Source organism: Sorex araneus, chromosome 2, assembly GCF_027595985.1.
Source record: "Sorex araneus isolate mSorAra2 chromosome 2, mSorAra2.pri, whole genome shotgun sequence".
In the NCBI taxonomy this organism is placed as follows: domain Eukaryota; kingdom Metazoa; phylum Chordata; class Mammalia; order Eulipotyphla; family Soricidae; genus Sorex; species Sorex araneus.
The window spans coordinates 48,971,676-48,995,913 of NC_073303.1; the positions used below are offsets into that span (position 1 = coordinate 48,971,676).

At 51.9% G+C, this 24,238-nt stretch overlaps 1 protein-coding gene across 9 annotated transcripts in view; it reads right to left on the bottom strand.

The window, feature by feature from the left end:
- AOPEP (aminopeptidase O (putative)) overlaps positions 1 to 24,238 on the bottom strand; it is a 402,612-nt gene that overhangs the window by 155,390 nt on the left and 222,984 nt on the right. For all 9 annotated transcript variants that reach the window (XR_008628432.1, XR_008628433.1, XM_055125012.1 and 6 more), the window contains exons 6-7: positions 5,416 to 5,605; positions 1,553 to 1,659 (exon numbers count right to left, since the gene is read on the bottom strand). Coding sequence is in view for 7 of the 9 variants with exons in the window: in XM_055125012.1 (XP_054980987.1) it covers positions 1,553 to 1,659; positions 5,416 to 5,605 (297 nt within the window). In the remaining 2 variants the exon portion in view is untranslated. The remainder of the gene's footprint in view (positions 1 to 1,552; positions 1,660 to 5,415; positions 5,606 to 24,238) is intronic.

A 24,238-nucleotide genomic window follows, 5' to 3' on the forward strand; every position in this document is an offset into this window, starting at 1 on the left:
AAGATAGAACATATAGAATGGTTTAGAAATTATTTTAATGAAAAACAATATTCTAAAAAGAAAGTGTCATTTAGTTCAATTAATGACTATGAACATTTTTAATTTCAAGCTTTTGGAGATAGGCATATAACGAAATAAAATTTTATTGGGTGTTAAAAAAGGGGGGGCTTAAAAATGGAGAAGCTGAGCGTTGTCGGGTATGGGATGAGCATGGATACACAGTTCCGACATGAGCCGATTCCTGTCACCCACCTCCCAGCAAACATCTGTGACCTTGTCCTCTGAGCTGACGTCACCATTTCCTCTACTCGTCATGCTGCTCCCACTGCAATCTGGCTTCATTTCCTGCACTCACAAGCAACTTATGCACGTGAAGGTCCAATGCCTTTCAGGTGAATGACCCACAGTGTCCTCTCCTCACTGGACATGGCCGCGAGCTGCCTCCCCAGCACTCCACCTGAGGACTCACTCTCCTCAGCACTGATGCCCACAGCGCCCTGGGATAGTCCATCAGAGGACAGCCTCTGCCCTCTCTCTTGCCATCACCCTCACTGCTGTCCCCGAAACACTAGGTAGACACGGCCACACATATTTTTTGAGAACGTTATAAATGCATCACACACTCAACACAGGGATCTACGCTCCCCTCTGAAGTCTTCTGTCAGAGGGGTGCTCCCAGGCCTCCTCTTTCAATTTCCAGTTGGCAAGCAGGTCTCTGCAGGTTTGCTTAAACTCTACAACAAACTCTAACTCTAGTTTGTTTTTGAGAAAGATGTGAGGGGAGAGAGAGGGAGAGTACATATTTGAGAGAGACACAAACTTCTCTGGAGTGAAAATAGGCGAGCAGAGAGAAAAGCCAGAGAGGTCAGAGTTCGAGGAGAAGAAGGGCTGGAGGAGCAAGCCTCTAACTTTCCATCTTCCGAATTCTGCACGCAAATCTTTCACACAACTCTCAATAACCCTCCAGTGCAGGAAAGCCCACCACGAGCAGACCCATCCCTGCTGGGCCCTGGGGCGGCTCCCAGCACAGCAACCACCAGCCACAGGCCCAGCTCCCGCCTCTGAGCTCTGGAGGCGTCTCTCAGTCACTGGGCCCCCCCACCCTTCTCACGAGTGTGCCCAGCTGTGTCCCAGACCTGAGAGCAGGGGCCTGTCACAGCCACGCCCTGGCCACCTGTGAGAGGACCGGTCCACGAGCAGAGCGGCACTGGAGGGGCCATGCCGGGTGCCGAGGAGCCAGTGCAGATGACTCAGAGGCCGAGGGGCCACGACCTCCACATTCACGTCGGGGAAGGCGGCTGGCTGGGCAAGGCAGGCAGACACAGCCTCTGTGGGCACAGGAGGAGGGAAGGAGGGGGCAGACGGGGATGCTAATGGAAAGGGGTGAGCACAGGGGAGGGGGCAAGAAGGAAACAGGGTGAGCACGGGGGGCGTTAAGGAGGTGGGGCGGCCATGGAGTGGGCAGGAAGGAAATGGGGTGAACATGAGGGATGGGAAGAAAACAGGGTGGGCACGGAGGAACTTGGGAAGAGACGGGTGGCGGGCACTGTACCTGAGCACCTGCAGCTCCTCGGAGGAATTGCGCACCTCGTCCTGCAGACGCCGCCAGCGCAGACAGGCCTTCAGCTCCTGCTGCTCGCGGGCCTCGTGGGGGGCCAGCTGCGGGGACACAGGGACACAGAGACACGGCACAAACTGTCACCGCTGCGCGGAGGCAGCTCCGGCTGTGTCCGGGGTCCAGCAGAGCGGGAGCCCGAGCACTCTGGGAAGAGCCAGGGCCAGAGCCCCTCCTGGGCCACCCGCCCCAGCCCCCTCGACGGCCACTCAGACTCCGTCGTCAGCCCAGCCCGGCCTTCACGGGGGGAGGTCCGTCCGGCCTCTCTGGGTTTCCCCAGGCCCTTGCTCCAGTGATGGCAGCTTCCAGCAGCTACTGCAGCTCAGATGGTTCTGTTTGTCCATCCAGCAGGAGTGCCTGGCTGGATCCCTCCCAGGGGTCGCTCCTGCCCCAGTGCTCTGTCCAAGCTGCTCTGAACACACATGTTCCGCGGGCTGCAGTGACGCACAGGGCCAGTCAGCAGCATCGTTTGGTCTCCTGGCCCAGCAGAGCAGGTGGGGCAGGGAGAGGCACCTGACTCCAGAGGACACCGATGGTGGAGGGTGAGGAGCGGGGAAGGTGGGAAACTTGGATTCCTAGAATTTCAGCCTCCAGGACCAAACAAACATCCGTTGGGGCTGGAGCAATGGACAGCGGCAGGGAGCCTGCCTTGCACATGGCCGACCCAAGCTGGACCTGGCATCCCATAAGGTCTCTTCACGCAGGCCAGGCGTGGCCCCTGAGCACTGAGCCAAGAGTAAGCCCTGAGCACCAGTGGCAGGGTGTGCTTCGAAAACAAAACAAAACAACCCAAAACCAACCAATCAAATAAAAGCCAAATAAAAGCCCAAGCTCCAAACTCAAACCGACTCTCTGCCGCTAAGTCTTTCTGGTGGGAGCAGCTTGTCCTGGCAGCTCAGACAAACCCCAGGGCAGAAGTCAGACATGCAGACTCGGCTCCCTCCTCCCTCAGCGAAGGCCGTCAGCACGCGGTGCTGGTTCCGACCCCGCTGGCAGCGCGCTCCCACTCCCCCCTGCCCTGCGGCCGCTGTCTGGACTGCCATGTGACCTCCTTGTCTCCGCCAGCGACAAGTGTGCACTCCTGACTCTTCCCTCCGGCTGCAGGAGCCCCAGGCCCGGCCCCAGCACCCGAGGAGGCCCCCAGCAACTCATGCCTCTCCCAGGGAGGGGCCTGACAAGGACGCGCTCTGGGAAGGTTTCCTGACTGTGTCCTTTGGCCACAGGGCTGTCTAAGAGCTCTCAAGATGAAGAGCTCCGGCACCCTGAGTGACAGGGTGCTGGGCTGTCCCCTCCCCAGGCGGAAGGGAGAGGAGGGAAAGAGGCTGGAGTGGTAGCAGAGCCCTGTACCCGGAAGTCCCCTCAGCGCCGCCAGAAGTGCTCCCTGAGTGCAGAGCCCAGAGTAATCCCTGAGCACGGCCGGGCGTGGCCCTGGAGCAGATCAAACCAACCAACCAAAGAAATCCCGACTCTCACTTTCTCTCTGAGGCCGACACCAGGAACTTGCCTCCTCCAAAAAAGTTTTCCAAGTCTGCTCAGATCTGCTCCCTATTCACCCCTGAGCTCCCCCCATGCTCGGTGCATGTTTCCTAGCATCACGTTGTCCTTCCACGGTGTACTTCCTGCCCTGCACAGGGAGGCCCTGGCCTCTCCCAGAGGGGGTCCGTGTTTCACTCATTCTGTTGTTGCTACACACCGAGCACAGAGGCACATAGCTGTGACACGCAGCCAGGCCAGTTTTGTCCCTGCACTGGTGGAGAAGTTAGAGGCAGGACCCACCCTGCAGAGAGCTCGGAGTGACCACCTGGGAGTCCAGGGCAAAGGGGAGTGAGGCGTTGCGGGAGGAAAAGAGTGGAGAGATGGTCACGGGCCCGAACAGCCCTGGGCCTGATGGGCTCCGATGGAGCTTCCCGGGCGGGGTGATAGGCACTTCCCGAAATCTTCTTGGCCCTTGCTAAAGGCCAGACTTGTGCACAGGGGTGCTGAACACAAGGAGGAAGAGAACCTGTGCTGGTGTTGGTGTGCATCCCATACCAGCCACTGCACTCGTCTCACCTGCACATTACTCCATATGCCCTCCCCCCGCCCCCTACAAAAGGAAGCATCCAGACACCTATTTGACAGATGAGGCAACTGAGGTTCCGGGAGTTTCTTGACCTACTCTCGCCCAAAAGGCTGGTCAACGGCTGGCTGTGACTCCACCCTGCTCAGTCACTGCTTCTGAGTCTGCCTTGGGTTCTACCTCCCCACCTACACAGGGCAGAGATTCAAACATTATCAGATTGGTCCTACAGCCAAGCGTGAAGGGGCTGGGGCCACAAGGCACACACAGTGCCACTGTGAGTTTAGGGTCTAGTTGTGAGGAGCAAGAAGGAAAGGAGGGAGGAAAAAGGTTAGTGCCAAGTACTAGGAGGTGTTTCTGAGGTGGAGGGGCTACACCCAGCTGTGCTCAGGGCTGACTTCTGGCTCTGCACTCAAAGATCACTCCTGGTGGGACTCAGGAACCCTATGTGATGCCGGGGATCAAACCAGAGTCACCTGTGTACAAGTCAAGTGCCTTGCCCATTGTTTCATCTCTCCAGCTTCAAGAATTTGAAGCTGCCATCAGACCAGTACTGAATTGCATCCAGAGAAAATGACCTCCATCTGGTTCATAAATAAATAAATAGAATTTTTTTTTAATTCCCAGGTATGCACCAACTTGGGAACTTCAAATCATCAGAAAATGTCAAATAATCCAGTGTGAAAGGAATGAGGATGGTAGTGGCCAAAGCAATAAAATGCAAGAAACTGGAAATAGAACTCGGAAGTCATTTGCCTGCCATTTCCTCATTAGATCTGGCGGCCAGCTCTTTCAAGCAGAAGCTGTAAATCGTGAGCTGACCAGGCCTGGTTTCCAGCTACACTTGGTTCACAGAACATCTTTAAATTAGTCAATGTGATTAAAATCCCTCTGAGCCAAGTCAGGGGCCCAGGCGCCAAAGAGCCTCCTTCAGCACTCAGGGCATGCCGTCCTCCTGCTGGCTGGGCTGGACGAAGACAGCGTCACTCACACGCTGCCTGTCTCGCTCAGACAGAGGCCGCTGAGCAGAATTTCTCTCAGGGTTCAAACACACCCACACACTGTCTCCACAGCAGCAGTGGAAAAGAGGCTGGAGCTTCCTGACGGCTTCCCAGAGACGCTCCCCTTGGCCCTTCTCAAAGGCTCCTCCGGCTCTCCACACGTCTCATCCTTTTTATTGGTTCTTCCTGTTCTCGGGCTTGGGTCGCATGCGGGAGCCTCCGGGGTGACTCTCGGCTCTGTGCTGGGAGCATTCCCGGGGAGCTCGGGAAACCGTGTAAAGTGTAGGGAACAAACCCTGTTCGCTGTCGGCAAGGCCAGTGTCTTACCTGCTGTTCTATCTCTCCAGCCCCCATTTCTAGTTTTAAAATCCTTTCTTGGGTTTGGGTCACTCCCAGTGGCGTCAGGAGCTACTCCCAGCCACATATTGGCGGTTGCTCGTGGCAGTTCTCGGGGGTACCAGGCATTTCTGAGGACAGCACCCAGCCTAGCCCCAAGTGGCCTATTGCTTGTGTTTCTCCCTGGGGTCACACCTGTGGTGCTCAGGCCTTCCTCCTGGCTCTGCACTCAGGGGTCACTCCTGGTGGGGCTCAGAGAACCACGTGTGGTACCTCGGGCACTCAGGTCTGTGCCACAGGGCAAGAGCCCTGCCCTGGGCACTGCACTCCGGCCTCTTTCCCGCCAATCCGCTGGGTGAACACGTGACTGTGGGCAGTGCTGAGGTGCTCACAAGGAGACCCACCTGCTGCGCTCGGGCCCAGAACACGTCTTCCAGGTGAGTGGCGAACCCCTCGCTCAGCCATTCCTCAGTCCAGTCTCGGGCCCCGATGGCCAGGCCGAACCAGGCGTGGGCGATTTCATGGCAGAGGCGTGTCCCGCAGAGCTGGCTGGCTCCAGTCAAGGTGCTCTGGGAGAGGAAGATGATGTGTGGGCTGCAGAGAAGGGGAGAAACACCGGAGTCGTGTCAGGGCCTGCCCGCGCGCCTGTGAGCCTGTTATTAGCGTGTGCGTGCTGCGGCATGAACACGAATGGCAGCTCCAGGGCTTCTGGGAACAAACACAACGGCTGTTGCCCTGCTGGCAGGGGCCAGGCCTTTCCTGCCGCGCGGTTGTCCCTTCATTAAACGCCTGGACCGAGGCTTTATGCCGAGAAGAATTACAAGGCCATGGGAGCATTTACGGGCAGTCTGGACGGGAAAGAACAGGTGGAGGGTGTGGGCCCAGGCTCTCACGAGAGTGACCAGAGAAGCCCTTCTGCCCCAAGTCAGGCAGCTCACTCACAGGCAAACCGAGGAGGCATGCAGAAGGCCGGCCACGCTACGAATGGCCCTGGGTTCCCGGGTTGTGACGGGACTGAAACGGGAGGTGGCTGGGGGCTGGCTCAGGGCCGGCAAGGCTGCAGGAGGGTGAGCTGAAGGCCCCGACTTTCCCCGGGGTCACCTCAGCTGCGATGTGTCCATAGCAACACGACGGGGAGGGGCCGTGAGAGGAGCTGAATGCACAGACGAGCACCAGCTGTGGGGTCATCTAGTCTCCCCTTCCATACCCACCTCGACGCCTTGGTCAGAACGCACAGGCGAGGGGGGCGGAAGGCTGCAGGGAGGCAGAGAACACATCCCGGGCCCCACCCTGCCTGGCCAGCAGCTGCCACAAGCCTCCCTACTGTGCTCTTTAAGAATAAAGTCCCACCAACTGAACAGGAACGCCCTGAGCCTTCTGAACTAAGAAAGCACACATCTTGGTTTCCCTCTTCAAGTGCCACTTGTTTGTCATCAGGCCGGTTCTGTGCAAGCCAGGACGCTTGTGGATTTGTCCTCCACGCCCACGGCCACCAGGGGAGAAAACCCCACCCAGCCGCCCCCTGCACGACCTCCTGCTGCAGCTCAGAGCTAGCAGAAACGAGGGAGAGGCATGTGCCGGAGAGAGAGCTTCCTGTGCAACGATGACAGGCAGGAGGGCACAGGCCGACAGAGCCTGCAAGGCGCCTAGAAGCCCGGGACAGCAGCACCGCCCGCCTGCAGGGGGCAGCAGAGGCACCCGGGGCTCAGAGCACGGAGGGGGCAGAGCAGGGGCGGAAGGAAGTGGGCAGGAGAGAGAGAAGGGCAGGGAAAGGAGGAAAGAAGAGAAGGAAGGCAGGGGAGGATCGGCGGGGAGGAGGGCGAGGGACAGAGGCGCCTTCCTGGGAGCCCTCCCATGAAGCCTGACCCCTCCCATGAAGCCCGTGCCCAGGCCTCGGGGACCCAGGCTCCAGGAGTCAGGAACATTCCAGACAGCTGGGGCAGCCTTCACCTCCCGCTGACACCAACCAAGGCCGCTCCAGGCCTCTGAAGGACTCAAGGGCAGCAGAGAGCGGGGTGTGGGGGTGTGGGCAGTCGGAGCCGACAGCTGAGAACTGCCCCGGGCTCTGCCAGGGCCCGCATGGAAGCTGAGCCGGGCCCGAAAGGTGCGACAGAAGCAGAGTGTTGGTGGCTTTGGCTTCCTGGCCCTTTAGTTGTCTTTGTTTGATTCGGTTTTAGGCCCCACTGGCTGTTCCCTGCCCTGACAGCTCCTGGCGGGCCGGGGCCTTGTGTGGGGGTGCCCAGAGCAGAACCCTGCCAGCCACACTCGAGGCAAGTGCTGTAGCATCTGTGACTCCGCACTGTTCCCGCAGCCGTCTGCCCCTTCACCCCCACCTGACTCCAACCCCTGCCCCCAATCTTTTTGTCACCATTCTCACACACACGACCCTTGCTGGCCACCCCCAGCCTTCCTCAACTGTGAGTACTCTGGAGACCACCATCCTGGCCTTGCCAGTGTTTGGCTGGGCTCAGGACAGAACCTGGCATTGCTGAAAACTCACAGAAAGTCCCACTTGGCAGCTGGGGAGAAATTATAGAAATGTAAGTGCCATGGACATCTCTCTGCCCGGGAAGGAAAAGCATTTCCCTGGACATAGCTAGTTTGGCCATCTTCCTGAAAAGCAGTTTTCCAATTGAGAACCAGACTTCAAACTCTCCTGTTGTCCAGTTTGGCCCCTAAAGTTGAATTTTACACAGGGTCCCTTTGGGGCCCCATTTCCCTATGAAGGAAATGGCTTCTTTCTTAAAAAAAAAAAAAAATTAAAACGTCATGAAAGGCCCAAACAATTTTCTCTCAAGAACTTTCTCCTCATCCCTCGAAATAGCAGAATGGCAAGTGGGACTTGGGGGCACAGCTCCAGGGACCAGAAATAAGGGCCTCATGCAAGTGAGGTATGTGCAGGACCTATCTCCGTGGCCCACCAGAAGCAGGGGTTTAAACTGCTCTTCAACAATAAGGGAAGCAGAAGCTTAACAATTCCAAACTCAAGGAGGAATCCTAAGAGCTCCAACACGGTCTACTTTCGGGCTCACTACCTACACATACATGAGTATTTAGGATTTTCTGCTACTCCTTGAGCCCCGAGTCCGTTTCCTTGGTTCTGCACACACTCGGTATTCTCAGTCCTGTTCACGGTCCCAGTCAGCCAACAGTTCATCAGTCTCTCTGCTGACAAGACCCATTCGAAAACAGGGTTTAGTTTTCTTTTTCTCCCCTGAAAGGACCTCTGTCGACTGCTTTCACAGATGCCAGAGTGTCGATTCATCATCGTTACCGTGGGTGGAAGAAAACCACTCCAAGGACATCGGCATTCTGAAAGAGCTGCTTCTTTTTGTAAATTCCAGTTGATTCTTTTCCCTAATAAAGCTATAGCTGGAGAAGTGATATTTTCAAAAGGCACACGTCCTCCATGTTCTCTCTCCACCGTAAATGGCCGAGGGGGGGGCGGGGCGGGGGAGAGCAGAGGTCCATGGTGAGTGACGGCAGGACCCTGTGTGCCAGAGACCCGGCAGGGCTGCAGCCACGAGGCCGCTGCTCCTGCTCGGGGCTGCCCCACTGCTCAGGACGGACACGATCCCTGCTGGCCCATTCCCCACACTGACCTCCCCACCCAGGCTGCGTCTGCTCATCTAGAACGTTTCCCGGAGGGAGGAAGGAGCGCCTTCCTTAGTCTCGGGGGGAATTCAGTTTGGAATGCGAAGGGCGGATTCCATCAGCTCCGAGCAGAGGCGGGTGTGTGCTTTATTTCTGCTTTGTCCGGGGAGACTTGGCCTCCGAGACCCATCCTGCCACCCAGGGAGGCACATGGCACGCACGGCCCCAGCCCATGCTGCTGTCCCAGCGGCCTTGTGGGTGGGCCCAGGAGGGCAGGAAATTCCTCTTGGTAGAGACAAGAAAGCCACAGACCACCTCCCTCATTAAGGAGCAGGCCCCAGTTCTCCGCAGGGGCAGCACAGTCGCCTTTCATCCAGCTCCCGGGAAGTGTGTCCAGGAAGCGACATTATTTATCAAGCTTGCACTCTTCGGGTTCACGGTTCTTCACAGAATTCTTTACCTCAACAGAATGTAGCACCCAGCGTTCCACTCCAGAGCGGAAGGAAAGGAAGGGTGAGCAGACTCGGCTCCTGGCCCTTGGAAGTCCAGCTGAGGGCTCCCAGGGTCTCAGAATCACAGGAAGCAACTTTTGCTTGTGGAACTAATTATGTGCTAATGTAATGCAAACAACTGAAAAGGATGCTGGAGAAGTCCAAAAGTCAACACTCTTCCATGCAACCTAATTCTTTCTTTTCTTTTTTCTCAAGGTACCATGATTTTCACCAGTGCACACATGAACATCCTTAGGCATACGTGTCACCGCACACCGTCCCTCGACCGCTGGCCAGGCCCCTCCGCAGGCACCTCCACAGGCCACTAGGTTGTCAGCAGCGTCCCAGGACTTGTCCCACGGGCCCTATCGGCTTCTCACCCTGTTTCTATGCACACGCAGGCAGATCGTCCAGCATTCTCCCTCCTTCCCACTCGCTTCCTCAACCCCCTGTTCCATCCGAGTTGTAACAAGCCACAAAGGTTCCTTCTCCCTGGTGGCAGAGCAGTGCTCCAACACACATGCCACAACTTCTTTATGCACTTCTTATTTTGTTGGGCATCTGGGTTATTTCCAGATACTGACTACTGGGAATAATGCTGCAATGAACACAAGTGTAGACATATTTTTGAGTGTTTTTGTCCTCTTGGGGTAGATGCAGAGGGCCCTGTCGCTTAGTTGGTTAAAGTACCTGATTCGGACGAAGTGCCTCATCACGGCACCTGTGAAAGCTCTTGCTGTCTGTTCCGAGAAGTCTGCACTCTTCCCCCAGAGGCTGTCTTGATCAGACAGTGCCGCCAGGAGCAGCTGAGAGCCCCTTTGTCAACACGTCTCCGCCGACACCCGTGGTTTCTTCCTGATGTCAGTCACTCTCGCTGGTGGGGGTGGTATCTCACAGCCACTCTGCTTGTGTTTCCCTGACAAACACTGGCGAGGGGATACTTCTCCACGTGCCTACTACTCGTTTTTGTCTTCTTTTAGGAAGTGTTTGTTCGGCTCTCTCCCTGTGTTTTGATGGGAGTGTTTGTTTTTTCCAGTGGTTGAGTTCTTTATATTCTGAATATGAGCCCCTTATTAAATGTTTGGTCTAGAAAAATTTCTCCCATTTTGTATGGTGTCTTGCTTTCTATCACCCATTACCGAGAGGAGTTCCTTGCTCTAATATTAGCTGCCTGACAGTTTACTACTGGGCTCTCAATTATATTCCATTGGTTATTGAGTCTGCCTTTATTTTAGCCATAGTGCAATTACAAAAATCCATTCCATTTATTTTTACGTCTTTTGTTAGTTTGTAATTCGGAGCCATACCTGGCAATGCTCAAGGCTTACCCTGGGCTCTGCTCTCAGGGATCACTCTTGGCAGAACTCAGGGGACCAAAAGAAGTGCCAGGGATTGAACCCAGGTCACCCGTGTGCAAGGCAAGTGCCCTCACTCCTATACTATTGCTCCAGCCCCCAACATTAATTTTACCATAGTTTAGGTAACATCATAAAACAAGCATAGTTAACTTTTACAATGCTGGTGTCACTGCACATGACAACCGCCAAATGCCACTGCCTGCACCAGTGTTAAATGCTACTTTTTAGGTCACTTTTCATCCCATACCCTGCAAAACTACTCGATAATCTCAATTTTGTAAAGCAAGGACAGAGGGCAGTCATACTGTGATTTTAAAACTAAGCTTGGGGCTGGAGTGATAGCACAGCGGGTAGGGCGTTTGCCTTGCACCCGGCTGACCCGGGTTCAATTCCCAGCATCCCATATGGTCCCCCGAACATGGCCAGGAGTGATTCCTGAGTACAGAGCCAGGAGTGACCCCTGAGCATCGCTGGGTGTGACCCAAAAAGAAAAAAATAAATAAATAAAACTAAGCTTTAGGAGGGAAGGGAATGTTCTTTTGGGCATATGAGACTCTCAGTAGACTGAGGAAGAAACTGGCTCTAAAAATTTGATGAAAACACAATATCTGATCCATGTGAGAACCTAGGCTTGAGAGAAAGTTAGTCTAAGTTTTCTTTTAAATATTCTGGTTGGCAGGGCCCAGAGACAGCTCGTGTGGCACAGCACAGCCTGGGGTAGGTGAGGCACCAAGCACGGTCTCCGGCCCTGCAAGCCCCCTCCACCTCCCAGGACTGCACACCAACGGAGCATCTGGCTGTGGCCTGCTCTGCCTCGTACTGCCACTGGAGTGTGGCCCCTATAAGACCCAATCGCAGCAGCAAGTAGGCGTGAAACATCTACCCCATTTACCTGCACGAACTCCATCTGAGGTTGCCGCTGACTACAGCAGAGGGTCTGAGCAAAGTCCCTGCCATGTTCCAGACACTTGTACTGAAAAGGAACCTTCCTCTTGGCTGAGCGCATGCCCAGGGCCAGGTACTGACTCCCACAAGCCGACTCGAGTCTTCCTTACTCTCTCTATCCAGGGACAGTGGGTCTGGATCTATGACTCTGGGCCCACCCGCAGGGTGCCATTCAGGCAGAGCGGGACAGTGACATTGCTTCCCCAGGAAGTATCTTTGGACCACCCAAGGAAACCACCACGTAAGGCCACCCGCACATCCAGAACTCCGCCAGCGCTCGGCGGAGGTAGCGGTCCTGGACGAGAGGTGCTCCGTCCTCTGCCGCTGAGGAGAGCAGGGAAAGATGGAACAGGCAGAGCAGAGGGACCCACTGCTGCTGTCCCCAGAGAGCCTAAGGAGCTAAACCTAACAACGAGTCACTCCAAACCCGGCCCTTGGCAAGGGACCCTGGGTGGGCACTGCAAGAGGACGCACAGCCCCTCCCAGAGGACCATCCATCTCCTGGCATCTGTCTCCCGTGTATTCTCCATAAAGTCTAACTCCCTCCACTACTAGTTTTAGAACAGTTTTAGGTTCACAACAAAATTGAACAGACAGTACAGAGATAACTGAGCCGCAGACGCCAGCCCCAAGCACTCGTCAGTGTGTCCCAGCAGAGAGGTCCACGTGTTGGTGAGCTACTCTGATAGACTGTTACCCCCACAGTTCAGAGGTCACATTCAGGCTTGTTCCTAGGGTGGTCATTCTCTGGGTCTGGACAAGTGTGCAGAGGTCACGTCTATGTGCATGTATTATGTTGTATCTGTCATACAGAGCAGTTTCACTGGGGACCAGGGAGACAGCGCAGGTTTCAGGACGGGATGGCGAGGGGAAGTCACCCTTAGCACATGAGGGACTAGTTTCATCTCTTGTACCACATGGACTCAGGAACCCAGAGGCCTCTGGGCACTGCAGGGCCTGAGCAGAGCTACTTCCTTGTTCTAGCACGGAACTAGGTTGGCAAGTCTGCCAGGAATGGCCCTCAGGTCGCCTGAGCCCTGTTTGGGAGGCCCCTAAGAAAAAGAAGGAGGTTTCACTACCTTAAAAAAAAATCCTCTAATAGTATTTTTAAGAAGAAATTATTTAAAGCAGGACATAAACTCAAGGTGTAAAAGAACAAAGAGGATAAGGAAATGGGGCAAGAAGATAATGAAAGAAGTAGACAGAAGATAAGGAAAGTGGGTAGTGGGGTGAGGGAAGTAGTTAGGGATGTGAAGTAGACAGAAGAGGGGGAAGTGTGGCATAGGTACTCTCTGATGGTCAGTTCCACAGGCCTCACTTACACGAGGAGTAACCAGTCCAGTAACACACTGAGGGATTGGTCCTGCTGGGGTGGGGGGCTGTCTTAGACACAGGTCACTGCAGGAGCTGTAAAACAAAGAGCCGTGATGCTGAAGACACGCTAGAGGGAAGGTCAGCACGCTGACCCTACTGACTATGCACGAGAGCCCAAAGGAAGTCAGATTCACTGCAATCCGAGTTCCTAGGGGAATGAGGGAAGCACATAAGGGGGTGAGGGAAGCAGAGGAAAAAGATGATATGGATAAGGAGATAAGGGAAGCAGATGAGAAAATCTCAGAGAAATGTGCAGGAAGTAGGTAGCAACTGAAGGAAGCAGGGCACGGGAAATATGAAATGAAGGAAGCAGAGAAAGAGGTGGGCTCGGTGAAGGAGTGAACATCCTGCATGCAGTACACTTCGTCTGATCCCCAGTATCACAAAAAAAAAAAAAAATGAAGAAAGCAGAGAAAAGGAAGTAGATAACAAGATGGGAAGTAGATGAGATGAAGAAGGAAACAGATAACAAAATTAGGGAAGTAATCACACCAGAAGGAAAAAGATACAGAGTAGGAGGCAATGGGGGAGGGGTGGCAGATGGGGGGAGGGGAACAACAACTTTTCATGAAGCATCTGTCAAAGCAAACAACCCAGTCTGAGGGCAGGAGTTACAAGCTTATACTTTTTGGGTCAAAGCAGTTATCTCTGGAGAAGACGCATCTGTTTTCCTTGTACTCGGAGGTACCACAAGAGATCAGGCCCGTGTTCTGATGAGTGTCTGGAGGGAGGGGTAAACTCTTAGAGAGGTGAAGAAGGGTGAAAGGCATGACGCTGGAGACACAATAATTTGTGCAAGCTCTCATGGCCACTGCTATCAGGAGAAATCACAGCACAGTCAAAAACAGAGCACAGAGGCTGCAAGAGAAATCAGATCTCAGCTGTGTCAGGAAGCTTAGGTGAACCTTCACATTTGTGCTGTGGAGAGATTTGTCCATACCTCAACCGTAATGCTAAAGGCTCAGTTACTGGGAATTGGTGGACCTACCTCAGTCCTCCGCCTTAGGTAGGTGGTAAGACTTGGTATCTAACCATTATGCTCATCTAAGAAGCTAAATAAAACTACATAGATGTGTCAGGACTTTTGAACAAAAGCATCAGAGTCAGAAATGTTAAGTAAAATTTCTAACTGGATTTGGGTTCCATTCCCTCCGAATCTCAAGGCACAGGTTCAAATAAGGAATATGGGTACTCAGATGAGAACAAAAAATGAAGGGTTTTCTTGGCAGGGGGTTGGGGTAGGGGGTACTGTGGCTATACCTGCTGACACTCAGGGCTTATTCCTGGCTCTGTAATCAGAGATCACTCCTGGAAGTGCTCAGGAGACCACATATGCCAGGGATTGAACTGGGGTCAGAAGTATGAGAGCAAGCAAAAGAAATTTCTGTCTTTCCAGCCCAAAAGAAATTTTCCAAAGTTACTGAACACTGGTATTTTAGACACGAGAGGGACACACTCAAACTGTAGAAATAGTATTTACTGTGACTGAATATGCCTTTTAAAAAATATTTACATTAACTATGAACTGAAAGTGTGTGCTTTCTGGTAAGTAATTACTATTAAAACATGTTGGCAGCTCTCACTGGAGCAAGGAGATGATAAGATGTGATTGTCTTCCCCCACCCCCATAGAACTTCCATCCTCCCAAACCAGAGTGATGATGTTTGTTCTCATAAAATAAGAGCTAATGAAATTAGCCTCCACTGTGATACAGGGTAAATCTTTATTTAATAAAATAATGCATTTTGCTTCCCAGAACAGCAATAGCATGGTACAACTGAGAACCTTATTAGCTCACTCTGCTGATTTCACTGTGTAGACAAGCCTGCCATTTGTGGCCATGTGAAACTCTGGAAACTGCTTCATGAAGGAACATACTGGGACACCCTCAGTAGAAGGGGTGGTGATGGCCTTCCTCTGAAATAAAGTGTGAGCACTCCTCGAATCCATAGATCAATCTTCTTGTGTTCAATGTCTAGAGAAAGAAACTGGATTTCCCAGACTACTTAGAAATCCAACTGATGGGAAGGTCATTAGTTGCTTCCATAAAGGAGAAAAAAACATCCACGACCTATTCCAAGACACAGTCAGAAGTAAGTTTAACAGCTGTGCTGGGCTCTGAAGGTCGCAACGGAAGCAGACGGGCTAGTCTGATTTGCGTAACCAACGTAGGCACGAGGTAACGTGGACTGAAGGAGGAGGCCTGCAGTGGGTGCAGGCAGTGAGAGTATGGGTTCTCTGCGTCATCGCCCAGGCCGCACCTGCTTTCAAGGACTCAAGCTTCTGAGTTGGAGAGTAGGGTCTCAAAGTTAGCTTTTATCAAACTCAAGTTAAATCTAGGAATAGAAAGTAGAAGAAAATTGCTGAACTATTAATTTTGAGAAAAGTTAAATCATGTTAACCATGAACTCTCAGTGCTCACCGCTCCCACACACAGTTCATAAGAACTTTATGTTCCTAACTTACTCAACTTGAACTCAGATCTCCTTGAGAGAGACTTTACAGGTTTCCTCATTATCCAAATATAGAAAGTTCACATTTAGTATGATTTGGAAGTCTTAATAATAATAAAATATTATGCCATATAAATTGATGGTAATAGTATTCCTCAACCCCCAAAACAACCTATCAAATTGGATCACTCTAATTTTACATAGACAGGAAAAACAGTTTACATAAAAAAAAAACCACTTTATAAAAAAGTTAGGTAACTTGTCCAATATCCCATGGGTATCAAAGCTGGTTCAAACACAGCCGAAGCCATATATGCATTTATTGGATCAATAGCAGTACATATCAGAATCACAGAGAGGTAGAGCTGCTAGATAAATACTCTACATACTGCTTAAATCTAAATTCAGGTAAACAATAAATAATCTATTTAGTCTACGTCTCATGCAAATTAGCTAAACATGAAAACCCTACTTGATGGGCTTGTGAAAACAGATGCCTGGGTCCTAGACTGCCAAGGAGTTTGGTTACGTGGCCGTGCAGGGCCTGAGACTGTTTTTACGCAGTTCTCTGCCAAAGCAGCTCCAGTGCAGACTCTGAGAGTCACTGACCTACCTGGTAGCAGCTCCAGGGTATTAGCTTAAAAACAAAATCCAGTGCCAAAGGCCTAAAGTGGGAATTGCAGGATTACAAAAACCTCTCTTCTATTCAAGTCTCTGGAAAAGACCCCACTTTTGTTTTTTTAGAGAATGTTTGGTACTTGGACGTAACATCTTTTTCAGCTTTATAAAAGAAGAAGAACCTTGTTTATAGCTATTAAATACTTTATCAAGATCTAGCTTCCGGGAGTGGAAAGAAATACAAACTTCAGGCTCATTCACTACAAATTCCATATTACTAAGGATAGAACTATTAGGTTTATTGCATTTTCAAAATCTAAACAGTTTAGTTACTGCTAGTCACCAATGGCCTACATTATAAAGTTAAAGCCTATTAGCTATGCAAACAACTGGTATGCTTGTTTGAAGTGTAAATAGAAGAAAACTTCATAATGAATTTGCTGGCTGTTCTCCTGGACTTCACAGGATCTTTCACAATACATATAACCTCCTTTGAAAAACGATTAAAATACATATCACCTCCTTTTACAATGACTGGAATTCGTATCACCTCCTTTAAAATGGTTCGGATACATATATCACCTCCTTTTAAAAATGATTAGGAGGGGCTGGAGCGATAGCACAGCGGGTAGGGCGTTTGCCTTGCACGCGGCCGACCCGGGTTCAAATCCCAGCATCCCATATGGTCCCCTGAGCACCTCCAGGAGTGATTCCTGAGTGCAGAGCCAGGAGTGATCCCTGTGCATTGCCAGGTGTGACCCAAAAAGAAAAAAAAAATGATTAGGAAAAGGACTCATACTACTTCCTTTAAAATGATCATCTCCCTTAATATGGTTAGAATACACATCACCTCCTCTTAAAAATGATTAAAATACATATCCTCCTTTTACTTATTTTTATACATACTTGGTTTTATCTATGTATCAAAGCATTTATGCTTAAATACATATTATCCCATATTTTTAGTTTTATAAAGTTGTTCACGACGATTTGTTACATTTAAAATTCCAACACCAATCCAACCACCATTACACCTTCCCACCACCATTATTTCCAACTTTCCCAACTACCACCCAAGCTTATCCCAACAGCAGGTCCTAAATAATTCATTTCATATTGTGCTTGTTATGAATAATTCACTAAAAATGATCAAAAAGCATTTCCTTGGAAGAACTCACCCTGGAGCCATTAGCCAGGGTGAGTTCTAACACGTTGTTACAGGTTGAGTCCCGTGTGCTAATATTTTCTTAATTGAGACTGGTTGCCTTCTACTTTACATCCCATCCAATGTGGTGTGCTACACCTGGTTATCAGTGGTGCAGAGTATGAGATGCCGCTCCAGGAATTCTAAAATTTTGAGTGGGGGATACAGTTAGAGTTAAATTTTTAACTGGATGTTGACTTTGGGGACTGGAGGCATCTCTGCAGCTTGTTGATCTCTTTCGAGATTTATTTATGAGTCTCTGGGTCATGGCCTGTTAATGAGCTTTTATGGTGCCAGAGGCAGTTCATGGGCATGACTGCCAGGTACCGGGAAGAACAGGGAGATGGGCAGATGTGGCTCATCCCTGACTCCATGAGAGCCTGGGGATTTCAGTCACAAAACCAACATACATGAGTTTTTCAACAGATTTATTCCTTGATGAGGCCCATCCTGAGCCTGTGGAGTCATGAGAGTGGTGGCGATTAAATTATGGAAGTGTTTGGCTGCTGAGGCTCTGTTTGGGTGGGTGAGCACACCACCTGGGTGCCCTGGAGATGAGACTCAGCCTTGCAGAGTCTGGTGGCATCTTTGCCCATATCCTCCTTTTAAAAATTATTAGACTATATATATAATCCTTCAAAATGATTATAATTCATATCCCTTCCCTTTAAAAATTATTAGAGTACATATCACCTCCTTTAGAATGGTTAGAACCCCTATCTCCTCTTTTAGGATGGTTAGAACCCACATCACCTCCTTTAGAATGGTTAGAACCTGTATTGCCTCTTTTGGACTGGTTGGAACCTCTACCTCCTCCTTTAGAATGGTTGGAACCCACATCACCTCCTTTAGAATGGTTGGAACCCACATCACCTCCTTTAGAATGGTTGGAACCCACATCACCTCCTTTAGAATGGTTGGAACCCACATCACCTCCTTTAGAATGGTTAGCTCACTAGAGTTTCTGATGCCGGGTCAGAGACCTTCCTAGTGGTGCTTCCAAAGTAAACATCTCTGTATTTCTTCAAAGACTCCATCCACATCACGTATGACACTAGGGATAAGGAATCATCTGGCTGCTGGAGGCTCATGAAGAACCAAGGCTTAAGTACCACAGCATGCTCCCTCTCTGACTGTGGCAGGCTTATGGAAACAAAGGGCCACTACGCCCCCCACAAGCACTTCCCACTCCTGGGGCAAGGAGATAACAGAGAGCAAGAGTGCATGCTTAGCTCTGGGACACTGGGTTGTGATCCCTGAGACCGCAAACTTCCCTGAGCACTCAGCCTGGAGTAGCTTCTGAGCATCACCAGAGTGGCCCAAACCCATCCCTCAACCCACAAATAACAGTTACAAAAAGGCAGTATATCTCATAAATTTTTTAAAAAATGCACAAATAAAAGCTGTCATTCTCCAAACTTTCCTAGCTTAGCTTCCCCCTCCCCCTCCGCCTTCCTGCCTGCCAAGAACTGACCCCAGGGCCGCACACATCCACCATGGAGCCATATCCCTGGCTGACCTTTTCCTCTCAAGTTTATGAGCCCTGCATTTCTCCTCTCCAAATGGAAGACATGCATTTTGCTGGGTGTCTAGAACTAAGTCCCATTTCCCCGAAATGGCCCCCTTGACTCCCCTGGATGTGCGCCAGGGAACAACCCTGGAGGAGAATTGCGGGGTCCCCCTCCCAGACTACACTGCAGGCCACCTTCCTCCCGGGGCGGGTGGGCCCTCACAGGCACCTGGGACCGTCCGGAGCCCAGGGGGTGAGTCAGGAAAGGCCGCCAGTGCCCATGTGGGCACTCGGAGTGCTCGGCTCTGCAGCCGCGTCCGGCGTCCCCTGGGGAGGGCAGTTTCCACCGTAGCTGCTGCTCGCGAGGCTCAGGCTCTGGGTTCCAGCCTCCTCCTATGTCTTCCGTGGTGCCACTCCCGCCCTCGCACTCGCCACCACAGACTCACGCGTGGATGCTGTGGCTCCAGGGAGCAGCAAAGAGGGAAGCCGCGCGGGAAGGAAAGGGTCCTGAGGCAGTGACCCCTCACCCCTCACCGGGAAACGCGACTTCAGAGGTAGCCACTGCCGCTGGAGGACCTGGGGTGCGCTGGGCGGGCAGGAGGAAGGGCTCCCCACGTGGGGTCCACCCACTACGCCCGGCTCCCGCATGGCTCCTCACAGCAGGGCCCTGCTTTCCGGTGCAGGGACAGACCAGAACAGTCCAGGTCCTTATCTCTATCTCGAAATTTGCACACGCAGAGCTAAAGGCTTTTGGACGTGCGGCCTGAGAGGGCGGGAGCGGGACACTTGCAGGACACACTCCCCACTCCCCACCAGCCTGACGCCGGCACTGGAACCTTCATGTTGTTCTGAGCCTGCAGAGACCAAACAAAAACTTATCAAAGCGAAAGAAAGTCCTGTCTATTATGAACCCTGTGTTTGGCTGGGGGAGGCGTGGAGAGCTCGGGGTGCCTCTCCTGGCGCTGCACACAGGGTCAAGCGTGGTGGTGACCCCGAGCAAGGTGCGCCTGAGACCAGCACGGGTGGGTGAGGGCCTCCGCACTCGTCTCATGCCACAGTCCGGGGACTGGAAGCCCTTGGGGACAGGGTCTTGGGTTTGGCTTTCGACGTTCCCACCTACCAGCTGAGTCTGTGACAGCTCTCTGTGACGGCTGCGGCGACTGGACATATCACTCTACAGCACTGCAGGAGAGAAGTCTGACCCACACCTCCCGGGCACAATCTCTGTTCTTCAGAGAAGTTAGGACATGGCTTCTGAGGACGTTGGGTGGGACCTGACTGGGACAGGGTTCCTCAGGACAATGCGACATTTCGGCTTCGCTTGTTTAGTTGTGGGTCCACCCCATGGTGTGAGCATTTTCTCCCCTCTGCGAGCCAGGCATCACTTGCACGCACCTCGGCCTACCGGGCTCCCACCCCAGCCCACCTCCTGCTTTGGGATCAGGAGTGCTCACGAAAGCAGTGGATTCCATTTGTGCATCTTCAACAAGACAAACACTGAAGACATGTCATTTTCTGCGTGGATCACACTTGCTTAAGAGTTAAAAACAAATGTGCGATAGAAGTCAACGAGGAGGTCTCTGTTTCCCCAGGGCAACTCACGGCTAAGTCTATGCCAGAGCCCCACTGTCCAGCCCCACCGTCCAGCCCCACCATCCAGCAGGGACAGAAACGAGACCAGAATCTGGAGAAGCTGCCCCCGGTCCTGCTAGTTGAATGTCCCCAAGGCTAGTTTCTAAGACTAATCACATACATGTATGTGTGTGTGTGTATACACACTTATATGTATATATGTAATTTTTTAATCTCTTGAGAACATTTTTGTTTAATTTGCTTTTTCCATAGTCACATTTCTATTTCAAGTGAAAGGGGACTTGTACTCTTCAGCCACACCTGTAAAAACAGAACCGATACTGTCATATAACCGCGTCTGCCTCATTTTCTTTCAGACACGGTGGAACACGTGGCATAATAATAACCCCTTTTCCATCCTGGCCAGCTGGAAAATTACATGATGACTGAAATGACATCATCTGGCTGTGACATGGAGCCAGTGGCGGCTCCGGGGAGCAGGGTGAAGCGGTCGCAGACCCAGCTCGGCCCCTCTGCAGCCACCCGTACCCCTCGACTAGCTCATGACGACATTTTTCTTTTATAAATTTTAATCGCCATGACGTTCTGAAACAAAAGCTTCAGCAGTGACACTGTCTTTTCCAGCTCTCTGTGAAACAAGACAGAACGAAGGTGAGCAGAGCCAGTAAATCATTAGTTCTGGGAAGGACCTGGGCCGAGGTCCAGGCAGGGGGGCTCCCAGGGGCGAGTTTAGGGTCCCTTTAGCCCTAGCAACTATTTCCAAAATGATCTCAAGTAGCAGTCATGACAATAGCGGCGACTATACTGCGTCTGCAGTATCTGTTGGCAGAATAGAGCAGCTCCTAGCGTAAGACTGGAAGCAAACCCAGCACGCTTACTAGGCAAATCAGCACAGGAGCCTGATTCTCTCTTATCTTTTCACCTGTAGGTTGAACAATATTCAAAAAGATTCCATAAAGTGACCACTGCAACCTCACAAACGAGCAGTTTTGTTTGGGTCCCCCTAAGGACTAACTACCCCACACAACTCCCGCCCGCACACCAAGACCTTCCTTGCAGAAATGTTGGGAGCTGAGCTAAGAAAACTTCTCCGGCAGCAGAGAAGTAGAATGGTGGTTTCTCCACACCACACAATGCACCGACGGCAAGTCCTGGGCCGCCTTTCTAAGGTCAACGCCCATGCCAGTGTCCTTCTGTCCTTCCACTACTCAGTTTACAACCTTAGAAGCTCTTCACATTAACAGGAAATCCAGAATGTCAATAACCCCCAAGTCCTGGGTGGATCTAATGCACAGACCACAAAGCACCCCTGACTCAGAGGACGAGGTTGCGACGTCACCAGAACCAAGCTGGAGTCCCCGTGAGGCTGCCAGCCTGCTGGGGTCTGCCCGAGCGCAGGCCGCCCGCTGTCTGGAGCCAGCTGGCAGGAGGGTCCCCTTCTGATGGGGCACAGGCAGTGTGCAGGGGGGGAGGCGCGCAAGGAGCACTACGGACAGGGCACAGGAGGCTCTGTGTGCCCGAAGCCCCTGCCCTCCGAGGCGGGCGGCAGGCCGGGAGCATCGGGGCTCTAGTCCAGAGGAGTATTTGACACCCGGGAAAACAGGGCCAGAGGCAGGGAAGCCCAGGCCCCGCCTGCAGGCACCTTCTAAGGCTGGACTAGCCCTCGGGCACAGCGCAGTGGCCGTCCCTGCAGCTGGCAGGGGCCACGGCCACAGCAGTGGGGACGGGGGTCCCAGGCAGGTGGACCTGCCTCTGCCCTGCGTGCTCAGAGCTGCCTGAGGAGCCAGCCACGTCAGTCCTGGTCCCGTTTCATGGGGGAGAAAACTGACGAGTGCTTCATGCTAATAAACATGCCACTGTTTTCTAAAAAGAAATATTTGACAGTTTCTAAATACAGACAGTGACATCTTTTTTACAATTGCATAAGTTCAACAGCTTACATTATTTGATTGTTATTTTGAGGTGCCTTAATCCTAAGGCCTCACGCACGTAACACAGATGCTTCACTTCTGAGCTCCATGCCTGGCCTTTATCTAATTATTTTCAACCTCCTCTTCTTTTTTCTCTTTCTTACTCTTTCAATTCTTTTGTTTCTTTGTTTGAAGGTTCCGAAAACTCACATTTAGGCTGATGCCATGTGTGAGGAAAAAAAGCCTCGCATGCAGAAAAACTGATCAGTGCATTAAACTACTAACGACAGCTTCTGCAAACATGCTGACACAGGAAATAAAATATTAACAGCCATGACCTCAGTTCTTCTGAGAACAGACCCAGTCCACCTTTTGAGGGGCCCAGTTTTCTCCACGTGTGCCTCACAGTGGAAACTTACATGACCAGGCAACAGAGCATTAAAGCAGGCAAGACTAAACATGACATATGTTTGAGCCCATAAACTCATGGGCAGTGTTGCCTGTTTTGGTGACAAAGTTTGGCAGTCCAGAGTTTACCACACAGTAGATCTTTGAAGACTAATTGCTCGGAAATGCAATAGGAGGTTTGACAGAATAATTTTTCTCTTAAAAAGGAAAATGCCAAGTAGAATTCTCTGCTGTCTCCTAGAGGCTAACTGACTTTTCAATCTGTAAGTCTAGTCCTCTGACCCTTGGAAGTATCAAAAAGACGACCCACCGTGCTATCTGCCTCTCCTGTATGCCTCTTCTATGCACTCCAGGTGGATATGTTGGATTTTTATTTGAGTTTAACTTTTGGGGGCCACACCCTGTGGTGCTCAGGGCTTCCTTCTGGCCCTGTTCTCGTGGATCTCTCCGGTGGGCTTGGGCTAAGCACACACCGTGCCTGCCGCACCACCTGCCCAACACACGGGACTGCTGCGCTGTGAGACAGGGATGCTCAGTTTCTCGCCACTCGAGGGGTCACATCTGCCCCCCTCTTCTCTCCCGCGGCTTCTCCACCAGCGTCTGGTAGGTGCCGGCCTTAGTGGCAGTAAAACAACATGGCAGGTTTTTTTTTAAAGGGGGCCCATCAGAGGTGTCTGGGGGGCCATGAGTGCCAGGGATCAAGCCCCTGTGCTCCTACCCGCAGGTAACTCCTGGCCCCCCCAGTTTTGTGCCCAGTGAACTCGCAGCTGATTCAAAGAACGAAGCCGAGTGCCCACCCTCCTTCTGGTGCATACTACAGCTTTTCTTTTTGAATTTTAATTGCCATTGTTATTTTTGGCCACGCCTGGCATTGCTCAGGGATCACTCCCTACAGTGGCTGGGGGACTGTATGCAAGGCCTGCAGCTCACAAAGCTGCCACCAATCTTTCTGAGTGGTTAAACACAGACAAAAGTCGTAACCCTTCCTCTTACACTGCTTTCAAATGCAAGTTCAGAACCAGCTCTTCACATGTCTCATGAGCACTCCATTTCTATTGGCAGGACCAGGAGGAGGGGACTTCATTCTCAGGGCTGCAGGCTGAGACTGTGCTCCCGCCTGCTTTGGGACGGGCTTCCTCAGTCAGACTGCTTCCTCAGCGGCCTGCTACACCGAGGTGTGTTTTTTCAATCCATGCAATAAAACATGGTGTGGTCGGAGAGGCAGCTAGTGTGGGCACCCACCACAGGCAAATGACGTCAGAGTGCCAGGAGGGAACAGAGGGCTCCTCTGTTCTCCAGAATCTTCTGCTATGTTGAGCAATATGAGAAGGAAACCGACTTTCCATTTAAGAAAACAACCGCTTTGGCAGTTGTCAGAGAGAGCCAGAGGTCTTAGCTTCCCCTGTCAGGAAAAGCGGGGATAATAGTTTCCATGAGCTGGAAAGGCAGAAATCTGGAGTTCTGAGTCTCTGAGAGCTGGAAACCTCAACACCCAAATGGCAAAGAAGACTGAGGCTCAGAACAGGCTGGGGCCTGCTCCTCAGCCCCCAGAGTTCCAGGACAGCAATCCTGTCTCTGTCGTCTCGACTCAGGCAACCGACCGCATCTTTGTCAGAGGTGTGGGGGGAAGTGCCCACCTGCCCCTGAAGACTTGGCTCCTGAGTAACTGAAGGGATCAGAGTCCTCCAGAGTCACCATGACCAAGGCTGAAAGTCTGGAAGATGTTCTTCAGGGTCATGTGTCTGCATGTATGTGTGCTCACTCCCATA